The 19,010-nt window shown below is 48.5% G+C and overlaps 1 protein-coding gene across 14 annotated transcripts in view; it reads right to left on the bottom strand.

Annotated features, from left to right (window-relative positions):
- Positions 1–480: 480 nt before the first annotated feature.
- The window catches only part of MEIS2 (Meis homeobox 2), a 304,133-nt gene continuing 285,603 nt past the window's right edge, over positions 481–19,010 (bottom strand). For 7 of the 14 annotated variants that reach the window (XM_085627334.1, XM_085627333.1, XM_085627336.1 and 4 more), the window contains 2 exons: positions 17,628–17,723; positions 481–2,018 (listed from right to left, as the gene is read on the bottom strand). In XM_085627334.1, coding sequence (XP_085483460.1) covers positions 17,665–17,723 — 59 coding nt within the window. In that variant the 3' untranslated portion in view covers positions 481–2,018; positions 17,628–17,664. The remainder of the gene's footprint in view (positions 2,019–17,627; positions 17,724–19,010) is intronic. The other 7 variants (XM_085627328.1, XM_085627341.1, XM_085627330.1 and 4 more) reach the window with 1 other exon arrangement.

Here is a 19,010-nt window from a genome sequence, read left to right as displayed (position 1 = left end):
ACTTTTTCCTTTTTTCACTCAATTTCTTTTTGTACAATATCTTTTCCACTTGGTTTTAAGCACCTTGGACTCGTTTTCAAGAGGTCCATTAAAAGGAACAAATGATGTGCTTATATAAACAGCCACAATGATAACTTCCATCAACTGTTCTCTCATGCAGAGTACAATTTAAAGCTAGTTTGTAATTTAAATAATATTACTTCTTATGGTATCTATTCATTTGAGGCAAATGCAATTCTGTAATTTGGAATAACTCAGTGGTCACAACCTTATCAAACATTCTAGAAGTCTGTGCCAGTCCAGGGTTTAGATGGTTTTATCCACATCTCAACAGAGAGCACTTTTCAAATAGTTCTGGTGGCACATTTGTTTTTAATGCAGGGTTATGTACAAATGAGTGCAAATAAAGCAAGGCACCTTAAAACATAAACAATACCACAGGCAAGAAAATAAAAATAAAAAAAGCAAAAAAGCCCAACGAAAAAAAAAATCAAAAATGAAATATTTATTACCGCATTTTGTGACTTAACACCTTTTTTTTTTTAAACATAACGTCACAGTCCTCATACAAGTATTTTAATGTAAATTTTTGACGAAGCTTAAAGGTAACAGCATTTTTTGTTTCTAATGAGGAACACGTGCTGAGAGAGGAAGAATTTCTGGACATACAATACCAATTCCACAGCAGATCGGATACTAGCAAAAACATTCTTTTTTTCAGTTGAGGTAAACACATATAATATCTAACAAGGAACAATTAATAGGTCGAACTCTGTACGAAGTTTGTTACAGTATCCCTAACTTTCACTCTGTCTCACTCAAACAAGCACACACACGCGCGCACACACCCACTCACCCTCTCAAACCTGGAGTTCACGATAAAAGTTCGATGGCTGCTTTTTTTTGGTGCAAGGACCAGCGTCAATATTAAGAACTGAATAAGGATTATTTAAAAACAATTGGGTTTGTTCTTCGTCCAAAACCTTGGCTCAGAGCTCCTGGAAGAGGCTTCCTGCTTGTCTCCAAATCTTGAGATAAAAGCTCTGTAGAAGAAGAAGAGGCCAGGCCTTAAGAAAAAAACAAAGGGTTTGTCGTCCTCTTTGAGGGGTTTGAAACTCCGAGCACATTTCATGAATGAACGAAAGCGCTCTCCCAGAATTTTCTTAGAAATGGAACGCAGCGCGAGGAGCACCATCCAGATGCACATCACTTTCGGCATTCGTTGATTTGTTTTGTTTACTTTTTAGTTTAATGCTCACCGGCCAAGCCGACAGAAGTCTTTCGGGGATGGAGACTCTGCCGCTGAACCAAGACACAGTCATCTTTTGGGAACAACACACATAGTGTGGAAAAAACAAGGGTCCGTTTCTTTCTTCTAAAACTATTTTGAGGCAACAAAACTCGTGTGATGAAAGAAATGTACAAGTTAACTTAGTCCCTATGTTTATATACTACAGTAGTTTTAAACTCTTTGAGTCTTTTTTACTCTCTCTTTCTGTTTTTTTTCTCTTTTCCAGAGGAACTTTCCCTGGACTTCATTCATCTCTGCAAGCCCAGGGATTCACATTTCTGTTCTTGGTTTAACGTTGGTCCTCTGTTGTTGAAAAAAATGACAAAAGTAAAAAATAAATCACAGCTGTCTGGAATTTTCTTTTTTTAAGTGTCAACATCTGGTCAAAGCTCAAATGTCTGAAAATATGTTATTTATTTCCCTTGAGTTCCCATGTACAGTCAGGCATGGATGTCCGTCAACTGTCCGCCAAAGCCAGGGTCGACAGAATTCAGCAAAGAGGGGCTTTGCGCAGATATAGTCATTCCAGGGTGGGCCGGGTGTCCTCCGTGCAGCACCATGGCATGGCGATGATGGGGGTGGCTTGGCAAATACGGATGCATTGGGGGTCCATGTCGCAACTGAGAGGGGTGCGGGGTCATCTGGGAAGGAGTGTAACCAGACTGTGCCATACTCAGGCCCAGCGGCCCCCCCGTCGGTCCGTAGTCCCCTGGCATGCCTTGCAGACCTAAAGAAAGAAAGAGAAGGATTAGGCGAGATTCCAGTTTCTTTTTTCATTTAAATGATTTGAACATGGACTTTGCACCACTTGCAACAAAAATATTAGGAGCTGAGCGGGTACTCGAGAATAGACTAGGGAGCATATGTGCACAATGTGGTCCGGAGGGTCCCTCATACAATAGTAGGGAACTGAATCAAAACAGGGTTGCTAGCAAGGTAAAAAATGAACTTTGCTAACAGAAGAGGTGAAAAAAAAAAATGAAATTAAATACAGGCTATAAATGCACACAACTGAGAGGTTATTTATACACACAACAGTCAAAATGAAAACCAATAACAATCACAAAGTAACGCACTGCAGTATTATCTGTGGGTTTTTGATTGCTGCAAAACCTGGTTCTTGATCTTGGAGTACTGTCTGTCTACTGCCTAACTATGAAACCTCAGCTTGCTATTATTATCAAGGAGTCTTGCTATCTCTTGGGTCTCAGTGGTCCATGGCAGCTTTTTATTCACATGCAGGCTTCAAATAATTGGTTCATGCATTTGTGTCGACATGTTTCGGCCATGAGAAGGCCAATAATGCGGATCTACCACTTACACTTTGAAGAGACTCTAGTGGGTGGAGAAGGAGTGTACTCCGATACTGACACATGTTTATTCTTGCGGGCTCATCACACCACAGTCTTGCCTTGGCTACCAAAGGGCTTGCAGATCATGTTTAAGGTTGCCATTATGGCTTTTACATAGGTGAAGTTATGGTGTGCATCAAATGACGCCTCATTGAAGGAAGATATGCAGTGAGATCCTTAATCCTGGACTAAAAAAAAATGGCATAATGATGAACGGTGTTATACGAGAGCTTTACTGTGTGTTGTGGTTTAATATCCACAGGTCAGGTAAGTTTGCTTTTATGTTACTCGGTTTAGCTCCGCCTCCCCCGGCATTGACATGGTTTTAACAAACAATAAAACCTGGTAACTAAGGGTTTTTTTAAATTACTGTTTGTCATTATGTACCTTGTTCCACACTTCATTCGAAAGCCCTGGCTTGAGTGAGAACTCAGAGGCCAACGACCCTCTCAGGGATGTGGCTGGTCCCAAGGTATGTCCATATAATGTTTTGTAAAGTGAAACTTGTGGGGACCTGAATACCTGGTCACACCACCTTTCATTGCCACCATTCCATCTGCGGTCCAGGTCAGTGTCACATCTGGAGGCATGCTGATACAGCAATAAACTCATGGGGTTGTGCAGAAGATGCCAGCATGACAGATGCACCCAGAAGAATGTATTTATTTATATATTTATATAGTGCGCTACTACCCAAGGGCGTCTAGGTGCTTGCAGCTCAACACATAGAATGCCCTGAACCCTAATATCAAATAGTTCAGCGAGGCTAAGACATGGTGCCGTCTTGTCAGGCATACAAACCACAAGTCAGGGGTTCTCTCGACACTCCAGAAATGGGACTTCGTGTACATGCAGAAGGGTTCCCTACAAGATGAAACAGGAGGGTCGCCCTGTCCTTTGCCAGGCGAGATGCCAAGGTTAAGGCCAGTGTCCACTGTGCAGTGGCCACGCTCCAGGGGTAGCTTGATCTAGGGCCTTGTGGGGTAGGAGGTTGCCACAGTGCTCCACTGCCGCATGCACCCTTTACATTGTCACTACATTGAGACACTACTCTGATTAGGGCTACTCTTGGCGACCGGCAATAGATCCGAAACTAACACTGCGCCCCGGACCCATGGTGTGATGCTACAAATCTCAGACCGGCAACTACCGCCAGCAACTGGTTGCCACGCCCCTACGCAAACTGTTATCCTTTACTAAAGGTCGGTTGGATTTTGATAACAAAACCATGCTGGACGCCGCACTGTATCTCAGTTGGAGTAAGGAAACTGAACGTCCACAGTCGATTTCCTCAAATAAATAAAAAAATTGCACGTCAATTTGAAATACATTTGTGTTTCTACCACAAAATTTTTTTTTAAATATATTTTATTCTTTATTCATTTCTTAAGGCCCACTTTATTGCTTCTAGGCAACCGACCATCGTTTGGAACCAAACGGGTTGTTTTTAAGACTTAAAATAAGTTTTGTCCTCCTGCAAAGTTGACATGATCATAGTTAATCATCGTAAGTCATAGGAGAAAACCAATCTGCTAATCATCTCAAGAGGTCACCATCGCACCCAAAGGGAGACAACCAGAGCAGTCATCGTTTCCATAGGTCACTAGTCAATGGAGGTGACCACTGCCGCAATCATCCAGAAAGGTTTGCCATGTAGGAGAACCACAGAGCCATCATTTACAGCAGGTCTCCACTCCTCTCGTAGAAGACAGCCACGCCAGCCATCATTCATAAGAAGTCAGCCAATCTCTGAGAGAAGACAGCCACGCCAGCCATCATTCATAAGAGGTCAGCCCATCTCTGAGAGAAGACAACCACACCAGCCATCATTCATAAGAGGCCGCCACATCTATCAGAGAAGACTCCCACGCCAGCCATCATTCATAAGAGGTCAGCCCATCCCTGAGAGAAGACAGCCACGCCAGCCATCATTCATAAGAGGCCGCCACATCTATCAGAGAAGACAACCACGCTAGCCATCATTCATAAGAGGTCAGCCCATCTCAGAGAAGACAACCACACCAGCCATCATTCATAAGAGGCCGCCACATCTATCAGAGAAGACAACCACACCAGCCATCATTCATAAGAGGTCAGCCCATCCCTGAGAGAAGACAACCACGCCAGCCATCATTCATAAGAGGTCAGCCCATCTCTGAGAGAAGACTCCCACGCCAGCCATCATTCATAAGAGGCCGCCACATCTATCAGAGAAGACAACCACGCTAGCCATCATTCATAAGAGGTCAGCCCATCTCAGAGAAGACAACCACACCAGCCATCATTAATAAGAGGCCGCCACATCTATCAGAGAAGACAACCACACCAGCCATCATTCATAAGAGGTCAGCCCATCTCAGAGAAGACAACCACACCAGCCATCATTCATAAGCGGTCAGCCCATCCCTGAGAGAAGACAACCACGCCAGCCATCATTCATAAGAAGTCAGCCCATCTCTGAGAGAAGACAACCACGCCAGCCATCATTCATAAGAGGCCGCCACATCTTTCAGAGAAGACAACCACACCAGCCATCATTCATAAGAGGTCAGCCCATCTCTGAGAGAAGACAACCACGCCAGCCATCATTCATAAGAGGTCAGCCCATCTCTGAGAGAAGACAACCACGCTAGCCATCATTCATAAGAGGTCAGCCCATCTCTGAGAGAAGACAACCACGCCAGCCATCATTCATAAGAGGTCAGCCCATCTCTGAGAGAAGACAACCACGCCAGCCATCATTCATAAGAGGTCAGCCCATCTCTGAGAGAAGACAACCACGCCAGCCATCATTCATAAGAGGTCAGCCCATCTCTGAGAGAAGACAACCACGCCAGCCATCATTCATAAGCGGTCAGCCCATCTCTCAGAGAAGACAACCACGCCAGCCATCATTCATAAGAGGTCAGCCCATCTCTGAGAGAAGACAACCACGCCAGCCATCATTCATAAGAGGCCGCCACATCTTTCAGAGAAGACAACCACACCAGCCATCATTCATAAGAGGTCAGCCCATCTCTGAGAGAAGACAACCACGCCAGCCATCATTCATAAGAGGTCAGCCCATCTCTGAGAGAAGACAACCACGCCAGCCATCATTCATAAGAGGTCAGCCCATCTCTGAGAGAAGACAACCACGCCAGCCATCATTCATAAGAGGTCAGCCCATCTCTCAGAGAAGACAACCACGCCAGCCATCATTCATAAGAGGTCAGCCCATCTCTGAGAGAAGACAACCACGCCAGCCATCATTCATAAGAGGCCGCCACATCTTTCAGAGAAGACAACCACACCAGCCATCATTCATAAGTGGTCAGCCCATCTCCAGAGAAGACAACCACGCCAGCCATCATTCATAAGAGGTCAGCCCGTCTCTGAGAGAAGACAACCACGCCAGCCATCATTCATAAGAGGCCGCCACATCTTTCAGAGAAGACAACCACACCAGCCATCATTCATAAGAGGTCAGCCCATCTCTGAGAGAAGACAACCACGCCAGCCATCATTCATAAGAGGTCAGCCCATCTCTGAGAGAAGACAACCACGCCAGCCATCATTCATAAGAGGTCAGCCCATCTCTGAGAGAAGACAACCACACCAGCCATCATTCATAAGAGGTCAGCCCATCTCTGAGAGAAGACAACCACGCCAGCCGTCATTCATAAGAGGTCAGCCCATCTCTGAGAGAAGACAACCATGCCAGCCATCATTCATAAGAGGTCAGCCCATCTCTGAGAGAAGACAACCACGCCAGCCATCATTCATAAGAGGTCAGCCCATCTCTGAGAGAAGACAACCACGCCAGCCATCATTCATAAGCGGTCAGCCCATCTCTCAGAGAAGACAACCACGCCAGCCATCATTCATAAGAGGTCAGCCCATCTCTGAGAGAAGACAACCACGCCAGCCATCATTCATAAGAGGCCGCCACATCTTTCAGAGAAGACAACCACACCAGCCATCATTCATAAGAGGTCAGCCCATCTCTGAGAGAAGACAACCACGCCAGCCATCATTCATAAGAGGTCAGCCCATCTCTGAGAGAAGACAACCACGCCAGCCATCATTCATAAGAGGTCAGCCCATCTCTGAGAGAAGACAACCACGCCAGCCATCATTCATAAGAGGTCAGCCCATCTCTGAGAGAAGACAACCACGCCAGCCATCATTCATAAGAGGTCAGCCCATCTCTGAGAGAAGACAACCACGCTAGCCATCATTCATAAGCGGTCAGCCCATCTCTGAGAGAAGACAACCACGCCAGCCATCATTCATAAGAGGTCAGCCCATCTCTGAGAGAAGACAACCACGCCAGCCATCATTCATAAGAGGCCGCCACATCTTTCAGAGAAGACAACCACACCAGCCATCATTCATAAGAGGTCAGCCCATCTATCAGAGAAGAAAAACCACGCCAGCCATCATTCATAAGAGGTCAGTCCATCTTGGAGAGAAGACAACCACACCAGCCATCATTCATAAGACGTCAGCCCATCTCTGAGAGAAGACAACCACACCAGCCATCATTCATAAGAGGTCAGCCCATCTCTGAGAGAAGACAACCACGCCATCCATCATTCATAAGAGGTCAGCCCATCTCTGAGAGAAGACAACCACGCCAGCCATCATTCATAAGAGGTCAGCCCATCCCTGAGAGAAGACAACCACGCCAGCCATCATTCATAAGAGGTCAGTCCATCTTGGAGAGAAGAAAAACCACGCCAGCCACCATTCATAAGAGGCCGCCACATCTATCAGAGAAGACAACCACGCCAGCCATCATTCATAATAGGTCACCATGTCTGTCATAGAAGACAACCACGCCAGCCACCATTCATAATAGGTCACCATGTCTGTCATAGAGACAACCACGCCAGCCATCATTTATAAGGGGTTGTGACGCCTCCCAGAGAAGTCAACCACTGAAGCCATCATCCCTAAGAGGTCGCCACATCTCCCATAGAAGACAGCCACAAGTCAGAGGTCTGTATTGGGGTGGGGGCGGGGGGAGCAGGTCCCAGCGGTGTGAGGGGCCCGCACAGCCCTGCGCCCTGGACCGACAGGCACCGGGCTGGAATGAGGAGGGGGGGGGGGGGCAGGTCCCAGCAGTGGGAGGGGCCCGCACAGTCCCGCGCCCTGGGCTGACAGGCACCGGGCTGTAACGAAGGGAAGGGCCAAATTCTCATCTGGTCTGACAGGCAGCCTGGCAGGGGAACTGAAACCGATGCTACCCCAGCTGTGCCTTTTCTCCAGCCCATGGTCCACACCGCCTCACACCCCCTCCCCGATGGCCGCTGTGCATGCGGGCAGAGAGCTCTCGGGGCCCTTCTAGTTACAGGAACTGCTGGGAGAAGTCTGAGCCAACTTGGAGTGGAGTGGAGAGACAACCACACCAGCCATCATTCATAAGAGGTCAGCCCATCTCTGAGAGAAGACAACCACGCCAGCCATCATTCATAAGAGGTCAGCCCATCTCTGAGAGAAGACAACCACGCTAGCCATCATTCATAAGAGGTCAGCCCATCTCTGAGAGAAGACAACCACGCCAGCCATCATTCATAAGAGGTCAGCCCATCTCTGAGAGAAGACAACCACGCCAGCCATCATTCATAAGAGGTCAGCCCATCTCTGAGAGAAGACAACCACGCCAGCCATCATTCATAAGCGGTCAGCCCATCTCTCAGAGAAGACAACCACGCCAGCCATCATTCATAAGAGGTCAGCCCATCTCTGAGAGAAGACAACCACGCCAGCCATCATTCATAAGAGGCCGCCACATCTTTCAGAGAAGACAACCACACCAGCCATCATTCATAAGAGGTCAGCCCATCTCTGAGAGAAGACAACCACGCCAGCCATCATTCATAAGAGGTCAGCCCATCTCTGAGAGAAGACAACCACGCCAGCCATCATTCATAAGAGGTCAGCCCATCTCTGAGAGAAGACAACCACGCCAGCCATCATTCATAAGAGGTCAGCCCATCTCTCAGAGAAGACAACCACGCCAGCCATCATTCATAAGAGGTCAGCCCATCTCTGAGAGAAGACAACCACGCCAGCCATCATTCATAAGAGGCCGCCACATCTTTCAGAGAAGACAACCACACCAGCCATCATTCATAAGTGGTCAGCCCATCTCTCAGAGAAGACAACCACGCCAGCCATCATTCATAAGAGGTCAGCCCATCTCTGAGAGAAGACAACCACGCCAGCCATCATTCATAAGAGGCCGCCACATCTTTCAGAGAAGACAACCACACCAGCCATCATTCATAAGAGGTCAGCCCATCTCTGAGAGAAGACAACCACGCCAGCCATCATTCATAAGAGGTCAGCCCATCTCTGAGAGAAGACAACCACGCCAGCCATCATTCATAAGAGGTCAGCCCATCTCTGAGAGAAGACAACCACACCAGCCATCATTCATAAGAGGTCAGCCCATCTCTGAGAGAAGACAACCACGCCAGCCGTCATTCATAAGAGGTCAGCCCATCTCTGAGAGAAGACAACCATGCCAGCCATCATTCATAAGAGGTCAGCCCATCTCTGAGAGAAGACAACCACGCCAGCCATCATTCATAAGAGGTCAGCCCATCTCTGAGAGAAGACAACCACGCCAGCCATCATTCATAAGCGGTCAGCCCATCTCTCAGAGAAGACAACCACGCCAGCCATCATTCATAAGAGGTCAGCCCATCTCTGAGAGAAGACAACCACGCCAGCCATCATTCATAAGAGGCCGCCACATCTTTCAGAGAAGACAACCACACCAGCCATCATTCATAAGAGGTCAGCCCATCTCTGAGAGAAGACAACCACGCCAGCCATCATTCATAAGAGGTCAGCCCATCTCTGAGAGAAGACAACCACGCCAGCCATCATTCATAAGAGGTCAGCCCATCTCTGAGAGAAGACAACCACGCCAGCCATCATTCATAAGAGGTCAGCCCATCTCTGAGAGAAGACAACCACGCCAGCCATCATTCATAAGAGGTCAGCCCATCTCTGAGAGAAGACAACCACGCTAGCCATCATTCATAAGCGGTCAGCCCATCTCTGAGAGAAGACAACCACGCCAGCCATCATTCATAAGAGGTCAGCCCATCTCTGAGAGAAGACAACCACGCCAGCCATCATTCATAAGAGGCCGCCACATCTTTCAGAGAAGACAACCACACCAGCCATCATTCATAAGAGGTCAGCCCATCTATCAGAGAAGAAAAACCACGCCAGCCATCATTCATAAGAGGTCAGTCCATCTTGGAGAGAAGACAACCACACCAGCCATCATTCATAAGACGTCAGCCCATCTCTGAGAGAAGACAACCACACCAGCCATCATTCATAAGAGGTCAGCCCATCTCTGAGAGAAGACAACCACGCCATCCATCATTCATAAGAGGTCAGCCCATCTCTGAGAGAAGACAACCACGCCAGCCATCATTCATAAGAGGTCAGCCCATCCCTGAGAGAAGACAACCACGCCAGCCATCATTCATAAGAGGTCAGTCCATCTTGGAGAGAAGAAAAACCACGCCAGCCACCATTCATAAGAGGCCGCCACATCTATCAGAGAAGACAACCACGCCAGCCATCATTCATAATAGGTCACCATGTCTGTCATAGAAGACAACCACGCCAGCCACCATTCATAATAGGTCACCATGTCTGTCATAGAGACAACCACGCCAGCCATCATTTATAAGGGGTTGTGACGCCTCCCAGAGAAGTCAACCACTGAAGCCATCATCCCTAAGAGGTCGCCACATCTCCCATAGAAGACAGCCACAAGTCAGAGGTCTGTATTGGGGTGGGGGCGGGGGGAGCAGGTCCCAGCGGTGTGAGGGGCCCGCACAGCCCTGCGCCCTGGACCGACAGGCACCGGGCTGGAATGAGGAGGGGGGGGGGGCAGGTCCCAGCAGTGGGAGGGGCCCGCACAGTCCCGCGCCCTGGGCTGACAGGCACCGGGCTGTAACGAAGGGAAGGGCCAAATTCTCATCTGGTCTGACAGGCAGCCTGGCAGGGGAACTGAAACCGATGCTACCCCAGCTGTGCCTTTTCTCCAGCCCATGGTCCACACCGCCTCACACCCCCTCCCCGATGGCCGCTGTGCATGCGGGCAGAGAGCTCTCGGGGCCCTTCTAGTTACAGGAACTGCTGGGAGAAGTCTGAGCCAACTTGGAGTGGAGTGGAGAGAGGATACCCGTTCCCGCTGCAGCTCTCACGGGATTACCCAGGGTTCAGGGGTCAGGGGTGGCAGAAAGGTGACAGGGCATGCTCAGTACATCCTGCCTATAAATCATAAAACAGGACTAGCATTACGGCTCCAACAAATGTCTAGACGTCCTATGGCAAGCCACTTATTGTGGGGTGGGGGGCGGTGAGAGTGTGTGTGGGGGGGGGGGGGGTCTCATCCGACTTTCGCGTTCTCGCCCCCATTCGAAGGCTCATATTTCCAGCCTCCTCTCTTCTCTACTTAAAGGTATCAGTTTGCTGACTTTACAAGGCCGCCCCAATATATTTACAGCGCCCGTCCAGGGAGCTGCCCTCACCTCCCTGTAACCTCGGCTACAAGAAAAGGCGAACAGATGTTAGGAGGCTGTAAGCGGCTAATCTGCAGGCTTAGGCAGTCACTTTGTTAAGGAGGGCGAGGGCCGTTATTACCAGGAGAGCCCTTGAAGGGGGCTGGCCGCGCCGCCCCCTCGCCCTGTGCGCACCAGCTCGGCCGCCCGCCTAGGGCCCGGCGAGGAGCCACCGACGCACCATATTGTCTGGCTGCGTAATCAAATCACAAGAGGTGAACACCGTCTGTATTACCCCATCAGCGTAATTGCTTATGAAGCATAAAATATGTTATGTAATTAAGTGGGGTAGAAATGATATGGCCTGCATTAAGAGCCATCCAAGCTGAGCAAATGTTTTCTCTGAGACTGTTTTAAAGGAACATTACCTCTTTCCGAACTGTCAGGAGGAGGCGGAGCTGCCCCCGCCCCCCCACCCCGAGACCCAAGATGAAATGTCAGCTTCCTACTTCTATTTACAGAGAGGTTTTTACTCAGGCAAGATAGTACACAACGGAGTAAATGTAAAAATTGTAAATTGATACTTGTATAGCGCACTACTCACCCGCAAGGGTCTCAAGGCGCTTGTACGAATACCGCTGTGGAACCCATCCTGGCTTTCCCTGTGAGGCGTCCACTCCTGGGCACCCCCAAGGTGGAGGCCAGGCATCCTTAGCGTTGTGGGGGCCGTTGTGGAGATTAAGCAAGCTATTGCCCAGAGTTGCAGAGTGGGACTCCATGATTGGAATGGCACCGAGGCGAGAATTATCAAGTCCGTGGAATTTTTGAGCCCAAGACCCGCCGAGGCAGGGAATTGAACCCTGGTCCCGGGCTAGATCTCTGCATCAGGGTCTGCCGCTCTAATCATTGAGCCACACTTCTCCCCATGGGGTGGGCCATTATCCAAGCATAGGGCCCGGATGTGAAGTCCACTCGTGGGGGTCGGGGGTGTTTAAGTGTCAGGTCCCGTGGGACAGTATTTTACACACCACACATGGAGGAAGGTGTCTAGGTTTAGGCCACATGTTTGAAAGAGCATTTGAATTACTGTGTGCAGTTTTGAGACCATATCTGAAGTACTGTGCCTGATTTTGGAAACCATACTTGGGGCCCTGTTGTTTGTATCTGGACTATAGGGTCTGCTTCTGGAGACCACACCCAGAGGGCGCCGTTTCCAGGGCTCGAGTACTGGGTCCACCCCTAGAGCATAGTGTCCACTAATGGAGAGTAAGTACATTTGGTGTATTGCATGGACATCTGGATTATAGCATCCAGGGACCACATCTGGTGTACGGTGCTCAGTTCTAGAGATCACATCTGGTGCACTGCGCTCAGTTCTAGAGATCACATCTGGTGCACTGCGCTCAGTTCTAGAGATCACATCTGGTGCACTGCGCTCAGTTCTAGAGATCACATCTGGTGCACTACGCACAGCTCTACAAACCACATCTGGTGCACAACACGCAGTTCTAGAGACCACATTTGGGGGACTGCGCCCAGTTCTAGAGACCACATCTGGTGTACTGCGACCAATTCTAGAGGCCACACCTGATGTACAGCGTCCAGTTCTGTTGACTACATCTGGTGCACTGCATCAAGTTCTGGAGACCACATCTGGTCCACTGCGCCCAGTTCTGGAGACCACATCTGGTCCACTGTGCCCAGTTCTGGAGACCACATCTGGTCCACTGCGCCCAGTTCTGGAGACCACATCTGGTCAACTGCGCCCAGTTCTGGAGACCACATCTGCTCCACTAAGCCCAGTATTGGAGACCACATCTGGTGCAGTCTGTCGAGCACCACACAACACCTTTGGAATATTGCATCCAGTTCCACAGAACACATTTGGAGTTCTCTATAGTTTCTGGAGACCACATCTGGAGTACTGTGCGGAGTTCTGCTCATCTCTGGAGACTACATCTGGAGCATTCGGTTTAATCTAGAGACCACGGACTTAAAAGGTGAAATATAGGAGTCCCCTACACCAGATACTTCCCAAAAAACAAATCAAGTACTCAACGGAAGAAAGAAAGGGTGGGAGAGGAATGGGGCCTGCACAACCCGAGAACGAACCAGGCGATGACAAGGGGTGCCTTCAAGAACCAGGTCACTCGTGAGGCCGGTAGGTAGTGGCAGGTGCACGAAGGGCGCTAAACGGCACAGTCATCGTCCAACAGGAGATATGGGCTAACAAAGAGGGGAACCAACACTTTTACGCATACATGGTAAAACTGGAGCGTGCATACTTGCTAGAGATACATTCGAGACGGACAAGAACAGGAGAACGCTTGCTGTTTGAGGAGCTGCATGATTAGGCTGTGGCCTGGGTGGATCTCTGCGCTGTCCTGAGATTTCTGACACTGATGGGAGGCCAGCTGACCTCTAGACCCAGCAACTGCTTCCGGGTCTTGATGGAGTGAGCTGGAAGTAGTGAGTGGCGGTGTATCTGGGCCGAAAGTGATATGGCCAAGGATACCCATGCCCGGAGCCTGCCAGTCTGTGATCGCCTCGCCTGGGCATCAGGTCTTTCTGCCATGATGCTCTAAGAATTTGCTAAAGTCACTAATGCCAGTAAACATTTTCACATCAACCCGTGCTGCTTGTGTTTGTATTTCAAGCTGAAAACTCCTTCACTCTCATTCTCAAAACTTTTTTAGTACCCAAAGTTTACTCTAGCTGCACACACAGCTGACTTCTCAGACAGAATTCTCAAATCCTGGTTCATTGAAGAAGCATTTGATGAACTTTAAGGCAGCAAATGCCACTGACTTCTGGGGCAAAGTCTGCAAGCATGGCCGAGCCAGGAGTGCAGGCCCCAGGAGCGGACCTGGCCTGGCAGTTCGGGCTGGACTGCTCCCATCGGAGCAGGGTCAACACTTATTTGCACAAGACTGTATATATTATGAGGTTGCATGGTGTGGAAACAAGCGATGGGTTGGAGTGCTACCCGGGTGGTTGGCAGTGGTTAGACTTACTGCAAGCAGAGCATCCTCCCGTCACCCTCGGTGTGCTTGAAATCTGTGCGAGCCACAGGAGAACACGCAAGATGTACGGGTTCAACTCCAGAGTGATTCGTGATCCATAACCTCAGCAAAGAGGCCAACAATGGGGATGTGATGTGGAAAACAGCAAAAGGAACTTTCCTTTGCCACTGCACTCTGTATGGCATGGCTATACTTTCCTTCATTGCACTAGGCACCGATAATCCAAGTGTACAAGCTCCTAAAGTGCACAATGTGCGCAGGCTGACCCATGCGTAAAGGGCACAAGCGCCACAGAGAGTAAAGTGAGCAGACTCCCTTGTGAGTAAAGAGCATAGGCACCGCTGTGAGTAAAGTGCACAAGTTCCCCAGTGAGTAAAATGCACAAGCTTCCCAGTGAGTAAAATGCACAGGTTTCCCAGTGAGTAAAATGCACAAGCTTCCCAGTGAGTAAAATGCACAAGCTTCCCAGTGAGTAAAATGCACAAGCTTCCCAGTGAGTAAAGTGAGCAGACTCCCTTGTGAGTAAAGAGCATAGGCACCGCTGTGAGTAAAGTGCACAAGTTCCCCAGTGAGTAAAATGCACAAGCTTCCCAGTGAGTAAAATGCACAAGCTTCCCAGTGAGTAAAATGCACAGGTTTCCCAGTGAGTAAAATGCACAAGCTTCCCAGTGAGTAAAATGCACAAGCTTCCCAGTGAGTAAAATGCAATGCAGCTGCTGTCAACGTACATAGAGTAAGGCAGGCCTACGAAGAGATTCATGTCACTCAAAGAGATGACATCACATTTCCGCTACTCCTCGCTTTACCAGAGTCTCTTGTGTACCCCAAACACCCTACCTCTGCTGCCCGCGCGCGGACTGAGGGCACAGACGACCCACGGCTGTCAGCCCTGAGTGACACTGTCAGACCTGTCAGCTTCCCTCGTCATAGGGTGACAGGCAGGGCAGTGAGGAGGCCATTGCCCCAGGGGAGGGGCCAGCAATGCATGCAGTAGGGATGGGAGAGCCCACATCCGTGCAGCACTGGTGCAGACCCCACAACTCCATGTGGTCCTGGTACTGGTACCAGCACAATGCATCTGCAGGCCTGACAAGCTTCAGTTCGGTCAACCCTACACCAGCACATGAGAGACACACTGATGGCTCATCACAGAATCCTACCTACACTCGTGTGGAACAGGTTCTGCTTTCTGTAAATGTTCATGGGGAGGGTCCCGACCCTTCTCTGGAGGAGGGCTTTATAATTTTATATGATAATTCGGGGTCTTACCCGGAAAAATGTGAAAAGGAGAGGGCTGAGTCATACATGAAGAATTTGATATTTTTCTGCCTTAAAAACATGTTGCCCCTATCATAGAAAGTGTTCCCACAATACGAATATTTGAAGGGGTAGTACTGGTCCTTCTATAAGAAATAAATAAAGCATTTCTAACTAAACACAAGGAAAGTTATTTCTTGACCGCCAAGAATGTGGCCCATACTGACACCGTCAGTACTTAACATACTATCCTTAAGGGGCAGCTGTAAGAATACAGAGATCTACCCCAACTTTTACAGGGCTCACTTTGTGTGTTCAAAATGGGTCAACCCAATGAGTGGATTAATCCCCTAAAATCCACAGCACGGTAATGATCAAGTAATTGAAAAATAGGTTGTGTGTTTTATTATTCAAAGTTTGAAACATGAGAAGAGCACTGAAGTCCATAAGTCACCATATTTGGTGCGATATTTTATTATTCACGTGGGGTAATAAATATTTATGCACGGTGTTACATATAATTTGGAGCCAACACGTGTTTTGGACCTTATGAAAGGCACGCCTGGGGCTTCTTCAGGGCAAACGACTATGATAAAGCGAGTCTTCAATTTTAGTCTTCTCTGGCGTGAAGGCCAGGGACTGCAGTAAACAAGCATTTGCAATGCAATAGGTATCACATTAACGCGAGTTTAAGCTATTGGCATTGTAAATGACAATGCCTACTATTTTTGGAGTGTTTTTAAAAACATAAATAAAAGGCATTGTCATTTACAATGCCAATAGCTTAAACTCGCGTAAATGCGAGGCCTATCGCACTGCAAATGTTTTAAGTTTAAAATTGAGCGCGGTGCCGCTTTAAGGACAATGTGCTCGGTTTCTTTTTTTTTTTACTTTAATTTTGAGCGCGGGAGTCCTTGAAGCGGCGCCACGCTCAGTTTTAAAGTAAAAAAAATAAACAGAGTGCGGTGAGCCTGGAGCGGGCATCGCGCTTACTATGAAAGTAAAAAAAATTAAAATGTAAACAAGTGTGGTGTCCCAGAAATGGACGCCGTGCTTAACAAAAAGTTCAATAAAATTAAAATGTCAAATGATTGCGGTGTCCCTAAAGCGGACGACGCGCTCATTATATAAATACCTAAAAAGCAGCCTCCATTGTCCCCATCAGTGCCAATAACAAAAAATAGTGCTCACCCCCTAGCTAAAGCAGGCCGTGTAACGAGCCAAGTAAAATGTCCAGTCGCTATGGGCGGCAACAAATGGAGATAAGGCGGTACCAAGGCGAGACAAACAGGCCCATTTACGAATAAGAAGCCACCATTTAAGAAGGACACGGACACAAACCCAATGACAAATATGGGCAGAGAGTGGGCGGGGCTGCTAGCTCGTACCCTAATACAGCATGCCTCGCAGAGCGAGCAGCGCATGTGCGCTGCCGCTAGGCTCGACCTAAAAAGTAAACCGCATCGGTCCCTGCGGTTGTCTCAACGACCGCAGGGACCAATGAAGAGTACTTCTTTCTTGTAGTACCAACTACTTCATCATTAGTACTTTACCTGCCGTGCAAAACCTGAACACATATAAAGGAAGTCAACGCTCCTTTTCCATTAAGCTCGCTTTTGGGCTTCTTAAAGGGACAGAACTCTGTCTTTTATGCAGATCTTCTGAGATGGTTAAACTTCACTTCCCCCTCCGAAGGCTGTACACGGTTTTAAAATGGTTGTACTTGCTCTTTCTTGACCGAAACATACTTCTAATAGAACACTACTTCCCTGTCTCTAGGACATGAATATATTTAAAGGCACAGTACAGTCTCTTTCCTGAATATCTGGATTATTCCTGAAGGGAAAGCACACGCCCTTCAAGAATTTCAACATACATGTAAGGAAAGTTATTTTTAATCTCAGAAGAGCATTCAAAATAAACATACAGCAAGTAGCCTTCTTAGCAGCATTTAATTTTTCTTAAAGAAACAGTACGCCACCTCCTCTACACATGGGTACAGGTTGAATGAAGTAACAAGGGACAGCGAAGGACCTTCTTGTAGGCACCTATTTTTGGCAGGCATGCAACTATGGGCAAGGACAAAGGGAAGACAATAAAAATGGCTGGGGAAATTGGGGGAAAAAAATCAAGCAGTGTCAGCCAAGGTAAAAAAAAAAAAAAAGAGCCTGACTATACTTACTTCCCCCTGGCTTTGCGATTGGTTTACAAGATGGGGGCTACATGTAGTGCCATTGCCCGTCCATGCCCATGTTCATGCCCATGCCACTCATAGGCCCTAGAAGGGAGAGAAAAAGCCAAGAAGATGCCACAGTCAGCAAAGGCGCAGGGCACAGGAAGAGTGCAGCAAGGTATTGGAAGCGGTCCATGCTCATCATCACAGCCTAGCCAATCCCGGAGGCCCTACTCCTAGAGGATTCTGGGAGGCTCTGGAAGGCACAGAACCACTGCTTCCCAGAATCCCATAGAATGAGAGCCGGTGAGCAGGGCCCGACCTGCTGGTGCAGCCAGACAGAAGCCGGACCGATGGCTATGGAGGGCAGAGAACAAACTCCAGTTATCCCCTCGCCTCCCCCAAGAAGCGCCAGGATAACCTCCCAACCCCATGACACCCTTCTTAACCCACATTTTCTCCTAACTTGGCATGAAAATGGAGAAAGAAAAGAAACAACCAGGTACATCCGCATCACATGCCAGATATATCCGCCATACTCTTCCCAAGACCTGGAAACACTTCCCCCTGCAAATCAAAGTCGCCGCCCCTTTCCTTGAGTTCTGCAAGAAACCGAAGACATGGCTCTTTATCTAGACTTCAGACTCAGCCAGCATCGTCCCCACTAGTGCCTAGATACCCTCCCGGGTGAGAGTAGCGCTCTACAAATGGTCGTAATATAACACGAGGCTTGTCCTCCTACCCCAAGATCGGGTTGTTTGTCTTAAGTTACGATTTCCCAGAGAGGTACACAAGTGGTTACCAGGGGCCCCTGAACCTGACTGTGTGGCAACCGTTTTCAGGCCTAGTTGCGAACCGCCATTGATGATGGTTCTAGAAGGGAGGGGCGGGTCTTTCTGGAACTTTGTTGCGGGTATACGACCTCATAGAACCAGTGACCTGCTAAGAATGGAACAGTCTAGTATTGAGGTGAATCTACAGCTCAGTCTTCTTCTGTGCCGTCTTACATCGAATGCGTGTACTTCACCTGTTTGGGTGGTGGATGAGGACTGATATATAATAGCCTTAGAGCCCGCTGTAGCAGGCTCTACCGTCCATTTAAGGCCCGTTCCAGTGTTCGGCTTGGGTCTTTAACAAGGAAGTGGGCCTTTAATGGCCAGTGGAGCCCGCAACGGTGGGATCTAAGGCCATTAGAACATTCCACCCCTAGAGGGCAGAATGTTCTAATTTGTAAAACAAAGGCCTCACGGAGCCTGAAGGGGGTTGAAATCCCATCGGGCTCTGTGAGGCCTTTGTTAAACATTGGAATGTTGATGCTCCAGGCTTCTACCAGCCATTAGAAGCCCGAAGCACTCCATTGTCTTCAATGGAGCGCTCAACATTCCAAAGGTC

Source organism: Triturus cristatus, chromosome 9, assembly GCF_964204655.1.
Source record: "Triturus cristatus chromosome 9, aTriCri1.1, whole genome shotgun sequence".
NCBI lineage: Eukaryota > Metazoa > Chordata > Amphibia > Caudata > Salamandridae > Triturus > Triturus cristatus.
This window is presented reverse-complemented; position numbering and strand designations above follow the sequence as displayed.